Raw genomic sequence first — 8,973 nt, 5'->3', positions numbered from 1 at the left:
AATTAGAAATTAAAGCTGTTAATTAGAGATAATAAAGTAACTTTAGTGGTAGACTCATGTAAAAATCACTAATAATATGTAGGGTCTGTTTGACATCAATTTATAAGCTTAACTTTTTGCATTTATATACTATTTTTCAAAACCTTATTTTTTTTTTTCCACTTCTTCAAAGTTTAAGTATACTTTTAACAACTTTCAAAAAAAGTATACTTTCAACCAAAAAAAAAAAAAAAAACTAGATAAACTGTTTAGACACATAATCTCAACAACTACATAAATTGTAATGAAAGTTGTTGTGTCAGTGGTAAAGATGCTTAACTTTTTTTGTTTGGAAAATAATACTAAACTTAATTTAGTCATTTACTAAATATAAAAGAATGGATTAATAAACAAACCTTTTAAGCAAACCCAACCTCACTTCTTCACATGTCCCTCTATTTATATACCTTAACCTCCCCAAATACACCTTCGAACTCCAAACCAGTAACCCATAAATCTCTCTCTCTATCAAAATGGGAGACAATAGTGAGCCCTTGATAAACCGAAACAACAACAACAACAGCAACAACAAAAACAAATTTGCACGAAGCATTTCACATGCACAGGACGAGTTACACAGCTTCAGATCCTATCTCCGATGGATGTGCGTGGACCAATCGAACGCGTGGACAGCTTGTCTGTCTTGGTCCATGTTCATCCTCTTCGCCATCGTCGTCCCCACCATCTCTCATTTCGTCCTCGCTTGCTCCACCTGCGATAGCAAGCACTCCAGGCCTTACGACACTGTCGTTCAGCTCTCGCTCAGCAGCGTCGCCACCTTGTCGTTCGTGTGCCTCTCAACTTTCGTCAGGAAGTTCGGGCTTCGGAGGTTCTTGTTTTTCGATAAACTCGTTGATGAGAGCGAGACGGTTCGAAATTGTTACACCGAACAGCTCAATGTGAGTTTCCCATGTTTTTCTCAAGTCTTAGTTTGCGATTTTTTGTTTTACTATTTTTAGACTAACCAATCTTATCTTCATTCCTAGGATTTACATGAGTACTTTTATTACTCTCTCTCTTTTTTTTTTCTTGCTAATTTAGCTACATGGGTGATGGTTCTTCTTGTTTTTTCTTACTTATTACTAAATTGTAGGACTCTTGGTTTGTTGCCTCTGGAATAATAGGTTTGCTTGATTTTTAATATAGCTCTAGTATTGATATGGGTAATCTTTTATTTTTTGAAAATTTGAATACTATTATATATATATTATTTGTTAACACAGTAGTGGTATTCTTTGTTTCTCTCTTTATCTTCGGATTGAAACAATTTTATCTTCCCTATATTGCTATATCTCTAGAGTCAATAATTTAATTAATTTCCCCAATGGTCCAAGAATTCAAAGGATTGGAATATAGATGAGTTCAAAAAATGATTTTTTTTTTGGAGATAACCATAGGGTAGTAGTTGCACTTCCATTCTCCAACTTGAAAGATAAAGAAAAAAAATACCAAGGCATTGACGACTAAAGAGGAAAAGAGGGATTTGAAAACAGATAAGATAATACTAATAGATAATCTAAAAGAGTTAAATTTTCATAGAAATCAAGCTATTGACTATTTCAAAACAATCTTGAAATTGTGAGTTTAATCATAAGACTCTTAGCTTGAATAATAAGATTGTAAGAGAGCTTTTTTAAATTTTAGTTGGTGCCTTTTTGAATATTTCTCATGAACCATGTGTAATTATGAAGATCCAAAGATTTTCCGAGATTACAGCGTCAATCAAGCTGTGAGTTTGATTACAGAAGTGAAAGAATAAGTCCTGGATAGGCTGGAAACGGTGGAAAGTTCCTTACTTCCCAACCACAAAAGTTTGTTTTATATGCAAAGAGAAATGAAGGGACCTTTTTGGTGGGTCTCATAAATAAAAAAGATTCATGAGAACAAAGTGAAGCAGTGTACAATTGCATAGTTGAACAGTGAACAGAATATAATAGGTCTAGTAATTGCTCAAGTGGAGAACCAAATAGCTTAGGAAGAAGTTTTTGGATTTAGATTTGCAGGGAAATTGTAGTTATCTTTTTTCTTTTGGGCTACTCATTAAGATAAATGAGTGAAGCCAACCTAGGCGAATTATTTTATTTCATGATTGCTTGGCTTTGTTTATAGCTTTGTTTTATGTTAAGTAATGAAATTGTGCCATAAAGCTCGACTTTTTGCAATCTTATTTGCTATTATAATTGTTTTAAGCTCATATGCATGCATAATGCTCTATCTTTTTAAAGTCAGAACTAGCATTTTTTATATATATTTTACTTCCAGAAAAGAGGAAGGTTTTAGGCCTAAATTAGGACCAGTTGACACGCTCTTAAGTTAAGACTATAGAAGTCTTAAACTCAAAGCTAATTTACACAATTAGAATACCACGTTGACTGATGATGTACCACCAAAAAACTCCTAAGACTAATTAAAAGCCACATTCAATATTTACTATAAACAAAGAAAGCTTCACATGTCATTTCCTTAGTTAGTCAGTCCTCAAAATATTGGTAATTCTAAACTGCAAAAAATAAAATAGAAGAAAGTAGCCTGTCATTGTGGAAAAATAAAAATAAGTCTATTAAAACTAAGTGCTCTTTGTTTACCCACACTATTTGATATAACATGAATTAATCTTGTCAACAATTTTTAATTTAAATAACATCTTCTATGCGTTTATGTAACCAAATCATTAATATTATTTTTAAAGGTTAAAAGTCTTGTAAATTAGCGATATTGAATGTTTGAATTATTCTTCCCTTAGGCTAATTTCTAGCAAACTTTTCTAAATTAGTGATATTGAATTATTCCTCCCTTAAGCTATTTTACAAAATCATCTCTAATTTAGAAATTGTTAAATATCTCAATGAAGTTTGCACACCCTATTTTACATAGATTGCAACTCATCTCATTTGGGCCCATCATAAATTTTCAATATCCATTAGTCCTATCAATGTACAAAGTACATGTTATTATCTTAATGAGTTCAGTGCATTGAAGTATTAAACTTAAGCCAAGTCTCTTGCCAATAATATGTAAACGACATTTCCCATGTGTCCAATTTTCCAATGTATCACATTCAACATCATCTTCTTATGACTTAATAGCTACTAACTGATTTTTTTCATTAAAACAAACTACTAATCCCAATTTTTGTTCTCTTTTTTAATACAGAGATCATTGAAAATCCTATCAGTCTTTGTGATCCCTTGCTTTGTGGCTGAGAGTGCATACAAGATATGGTGGTACGCATCTGGGGCCTCACAAATTCCCTTCTTGGGAAATGTTTACGTGAGCGACGCAGTAGCATGCATAATGGAGATCTGCTCATGGCTCTATCGCACTACCGTAATTTTCCTGGTGTGCATCCTCTTCCGTCTGATCTGCTACCTCCAGATCCTACGGCTACAAGACTTCGCATCAATATTCCATCAGGATAATGACGTGGGGCCCGTGCTGACCGAACACCTAAGGATCAGAAGACATCTACGGATCATAAGCCATAGGTACCGTGCGTTCATATTGTTGCTCCTGGTCCTTGTCACAGGCAGTCAACTTGCTTCGTTGCTTATCACAACCAAGAAGAGTGGTGCTGACGTTAATGTATATACAGCTGGAGAACTTGCGGTACGCCTTCTAAATTCAGTAAATTCTAATTCTTTTTTTTTTTTTTTTAAGTTGAATAAAAAAGGGAGGTTTTGTTGTGAACTTATCGACCCTGTGTCACATGACGTAACAATAATATCACCTATACCATGGCGGCGTTGTGGATACAAAGAATACAAATCTTCTGTACTACTTTTATGTACCATTCTATGTTTCACTAATCACTACTTATCATGTGTATGATTGCTTTTCATTTTAGACCCCAGTTATTTTTTAAGGAAAGTAAAATGAAAACATAGCAAGTAGTGATTGGTAGAACATAGAGTAGTACATAAAAAATAGTACAGAAGATTTGGACCTGGATACAACACATTTATTGAAGTATAATTCTTTGTTATACCACGTATGAGATTTTGTAGTTCATAAGTGTGACTATTACTACTATATAAGAAATAAGAAATGCTTGTGAATTTTACAAGATTTTACCACAATCTTGGTGGAGTACTGAATTTTCAAGCAATTACCAATTCACAAATTTTTCCATGGCTTAAGAAGTGTCATTTTTTGGGGAGAATGATACCTGAGGATTTTTAAAAGAAATAAAATACATCTGAACTCTTTTTGCTAATGCTAGTATGATATTAGTTTCTTTGATATGTGTTGTATTTTTGTCACAAAATATTTGTTAATCTTTAGTGGTTAAGAGTTAAGACAAATATTTTCGAACATTTATTTCTCACGCCGCATAGGATAGGACCATTATTCTCATAGTATAAAGTTTTGTTTTGTTTTTATAACATCATAGTACAAAGTTAAAATCATGGAGTAATGTCAGCAAATTAATTTTAAATAAGTAGATGGTATTAACGTATTCACAATTTCAAAGTATAATAGGAACTCAAATTGAAAATTGTATCAAATTAGCTAGGAGAGCTATGACATATAATATTAAGTAGTAATGCTAAAGGTAGTATGAATATCACTTAATTTGTATCTCTCCTAGGTAACTATCCAATTATAAAAAAAATAATTATTTATTTATTTATTCTATTGTTGATATGGTAACAATTACAGTAATTTGTAATACAATTGATAGTAATTTTAGTATTTTTAAAAATATTATAAGCTTATATATGCTGGGATGCACAGACGCAGCAAAATGGCCACCGCACCTGCGTCTAACGCGGTGACGCACGAGGGACACCGCTGCCTGCGTGTCCGTGAAACATCTAGTTTTTTTTTTTTTTTTGTTTCCCAACTCGCGCCGAATCGGTCAATATCAGCCGAAACCGCTGATTCTAGTCGAAACTGTTGATACATGTCGAAATTAAAAAAAAAAAAAAAAAAAGGGGTGCAAAACGCACTGTTTTGGCTGAAATAACAAAACCCTAACTAATCTAACCTGATTCATTCTTCTCATCTTCAGCTCTCTCTCACTCGTCTCTGTGCTCTCTGTCTTTGCTCTCCGTCTCCCCTCTCTCACACTCAGCCACTCAGTCACACACACAATCTCACTCTCAACTCACTCTCACACTCACACAATCTCACTCTCAACTCACTCACAACCTCACCGACCCACTCTCAATCTCAAGTTCTCAATTCAATTCAAGTCTCAACTCTCAAGCTCGACCCACTCTCAAGAGTCTCAACTCAAGTATCAAACTAAAGCTTTCTTAGTTTTTCAATTTTTTTAAGCTCAAGCTGCTCTGATTTTTTTTAGTTTAAAGCTCAGCTCACCAATCTGATTTTTTAATTTTTTATATAAGTTGTAATGTAATAATGTTGTGACTTGGGTTTGATTTTTTATTTAGTTAATAGTTATTATTCATTGTGATTTGTAAATCTGTGAATTGTGATATGATTTTTTTTTAAAATTTTTTATATAAGCTGTAATGTTGTGACTTGGGTTTAATTTTTTTTATTTAATTTATGAACATCATGTTTTAGTTATTATCTAAGATTGCTCTTAAATTTGGCATATGTTTATATAACGTGAAAAAGTATGCTTAGCAATATATTAAAAATAAAAATAAAAATATTTTTAATAATTTTGTAATCGCTGCACCCTACCACACCCGCACCCTACTTTTTCAAAAATTGCCGAGTCTCACACCCGCACTTGCACCCGAATCCGAAAACGCACCCGTGCTTCATAGTATATATGTGCTCTAAGATGATGAGTTTGTTTTACTGTAGCTATGCTCCATGACTCTCCTAGCTGGGCTCTTGATATTATTGAGGAGTGCAACAAAGATCACACACAAGGCACAATCAGTCACAAGCCTTGCTGCCAAGTGGCACGTTTGTGCCACCGTAGACTCTTTTGATGTTGCTGATGGTGAGAGTACTCCTTCAGCTCAAATTGCCTATGCTCGGCAGTTTACTATGGGTGCCCGGGAAGAATTGGACGGTGACGAAGCCGGTGATGAGGAAGATGACCTAGATAACAATAAGTTGATACCATCTTATGCCTATAGTACCATATCATTTCAGAAAAGACAAGCTCTAGGTAAGTCACGAAGAATCATAAACCTTTCTTTTTATTTGCATGTATAGTTTCTTAGGTGTTGCACGTTAAATATCCAATTAAATTGTTTCATTATCCAATAAATTGTATAGTTAAATTAATTGTCCTTTACAAAAATAATAGTGTTTGCAGATTTGAGAAATAATAGATAGATAAAGATTTCCTCCAAATTCAAAAGGATAAATTTCCTTCAATCCATTACAAGGCGATTTATAATGTCATTCGCATGAATTAAATCACATGGCTCATTATATCATTTAAACAAGTCACATAATTATTAAATAGGACATGCTACAATACTGGTGAATGCTCATGTGAGCTACCACGTAATGAGTTGGAGTAAATCTACTTCAAACTCAACTCTGTCCATAGGTAATATGCTTACATTGATTTTTTTTTTTTTTTTTTTTAATTTATAGAAAGAAGCATTGATTTTGCTTAAATTAACAATGTGATTTATGTGTACCATTCAACATACTTTTCAATTTATTTTCCTGGTCTGATTGTCTTTTTAATTTTTTTTTACAGTGACGTATTTTGAGAATAATAGAGCAGGAATCACGGTGTATGGGTTCACATTGGACAGGACTACACTCCACACCATATTTGGTATTGAATTATCTTTGGTTCTCTGGTTGCTTGGAAAGACCATTGGTATTTCTTGAAAAATATCTACAACAACAAAACATATACTTTGGAATACATTGTTCTTGATTCTCCCCTTTGAGGGTGAGGACCATATAGATGTCATGGTCTCATGAGACCATCCTCTTATGGTATGCAGGATTTATACACGCTCATAAGATACTTTTTCTAGGTAGGGTTGGGGTTTGTTAAAGTTTGTTTGTTTGTTTTTTTTTTTTTTACAAGATAGAATTCAACTCTAACCTAATCTAAGTGTAAATGTGTATGAAGTTCCCTCTTGAAGACTTGAACCCCAACCCTTACTCCCCCACACCCTACAAGTTTTCATTGTATTTTTCCTTTCTCTTACCGGAATTGTTCTTTAAAGGTTTGTTTGGATACCGCTTATTGCTGAAAACTAAAAACTGAAAACTGAAAACACTATAGCAAAATAATTTTTAAATGTGTGAATAGTACCATGGGACACATTTCAAAGTTGTTTTTGGTTAAAAAAGTATTTGTGGGTCCTTTGAATAGTGCACGGGACCCACAAAAAAACGCAACCGTACTGAGAAACACTCTAGACGCACTATCCAAACTCTACCTAAATCTAATATATTCTTGTAATTATGGTTTATTATATTTCTTTTTTTCTTTATTCCTTTATTTTTCTATTGCAAAACACGAAAATTACGCTAAACTTTCTTGAGGTTTACATAATTTATATTGACATTCTTCTTTATTTTGAATTGGTCATAGACCTCATTACTTTTTAAAATAAAATAAATTTAACTCCTTTATAGATCAACACCAAGAGCATTCACATCCGTTTATGCAAAAATTATTGTTTGTTTAATAATAAAAACCTACTCTATTTATTTTAGCTAACCATTTTTTAAAAAACCACATTTGATTATCTATTCTATCATATATATCATTAAAATATTAATTTTTCTTGATTTTTAATCAATTATCGTTTTTTTGCATACAATAATCACCATCCACACTCTTTATTCACCCTTGAGAAACACAAAGAAATAACAAAAAATTCTTTTACACGAGCTAAAGTGACTTATATATTTGCACACACATTATAGCAAAATCTCATTTTGCATAACCGGTTCATAATCTGATGTGGGTAATTCTTAGGGTTCATGTTTATTTTATGTTATCTTGGGCGTAATCGATTCATAATTTTGGGTTTTATGTTATCTTAGATGAACTTTTGCGAATGCTCTATTACTCTTACATTCACCACTGAAGACTGAAAAAGTGGTTAACGTTTTTTATATTCCAATTTCTACTCTCGCTTTCCCAGCGAAATGACTATTGTAAGAGCATTCTCATCAAAGATTGTAAAAAATTTAGCATTTAGCATCTAAAAAGCCAACTTTATAACATTTAAAACATCACTTTACAATACAACCTCCATCAAAACTTCAATTTATTTTACCACTTCATTTAAATATTCTTTCTTTATTATTTTTTATTCTTCCTCTCTCTCCCTTTGTCTCTCTCTCTTTCTCAACCCAATAGATCTAGAACCTTCTCCCTATCTCTGATCTTCAGCTCTCAAACCTGTGCTCCATGACTGACCACCAAGCTACGTGTCTGAACATCAACGCCACCAATCCATGGTGGTTTGACCCTAAGTCTCACCCTTTCCATATTCTCAGCCTAAAAACCTTTTCAACCCTTCGAGCCCTCCCTTTTAAACTGAGGGCCAAAATAGCAAATTAACAATAAATTTTAAACAATATAATTAGTAGGTACGATTACAAAAATATATTTTTTATTAACATCTCGAGTCTAAAAGAGTCGATTTTGGGCCTATAAATCGAGTCTTTGATGGTCGATTTTCATGGTCTAACCACGTTTGATGTGGCATTTTTTCCACGTGGTGACCACCTGGAAATCGAGTTTTTAAGACTCGATTTAAAACCCTTAACAACACTTTATATAATGTTTTAAGCCCATTTTCATCTTCTCATCAGAGAAGAAAGGGAGAGAAAAAAAAAACCCCCAAAAACAAATCGGCATGGGTGGACTAGATCGGCGACCTTCTTCGTTGTCTCCGTCGTCTCCTTCGACGTGGTTTTAAGCCCATTTACATCTTCACATCAGAGAAGAAAGAGAGAGCAAAAAAAAAACCCCCAAAAACAGATCGGCGTGGGTGGACTCGATCGGCGACCTTCTTC

General features: G+C 33.4%; 1 protein-coding gene across 1 annotated transcript; it reads left to right on the top strand.

The window, feature by feature from the left end:
- Positions 1-400: 400 nt before the first annotated feature.
- On the top strand, positions 401-7,157 carry LOC142641157 (uncharacterized). The gene is made up of 4 exons (XM_075815551.1): positions 401-938; positions 3,193-3,645; positions 5,821-6,133; positions 6,680-7,157. The coding sequence occupies exons 1-4, from the start codon at positions 513-515 to the stop codon at positions 6,814-6,816; spliced, it is 1,329 nt and encodes a 442-aa protein (XP_075671666.1). The 5' UTR covers positions 401-512; the 3' UTR covers positions 6,817-7,157.
- Positions 7,158-8,973: the final 1,816 nt, after the last annotated feature.

Source organism: Castanea sativa, chromosome 6 (genome assembly GCF_040712315.1).
Source record: "Castanea sativa cultivar Marrone di Chiusa Pesio chromosome 6, ASM4071231v1".
Taxonomy (NCBI): domain Eukaryota; kingdom Viridiplantae; phylum Streptophyta; class Magnoliopsida; order Fagales; family Fagaceae; genus Castanea; species Castanea sativa.
Note: the sequence above shows the minus strand (reverse complement) of the source record. Positions and strands in the feature narration are given on the sequence as shown.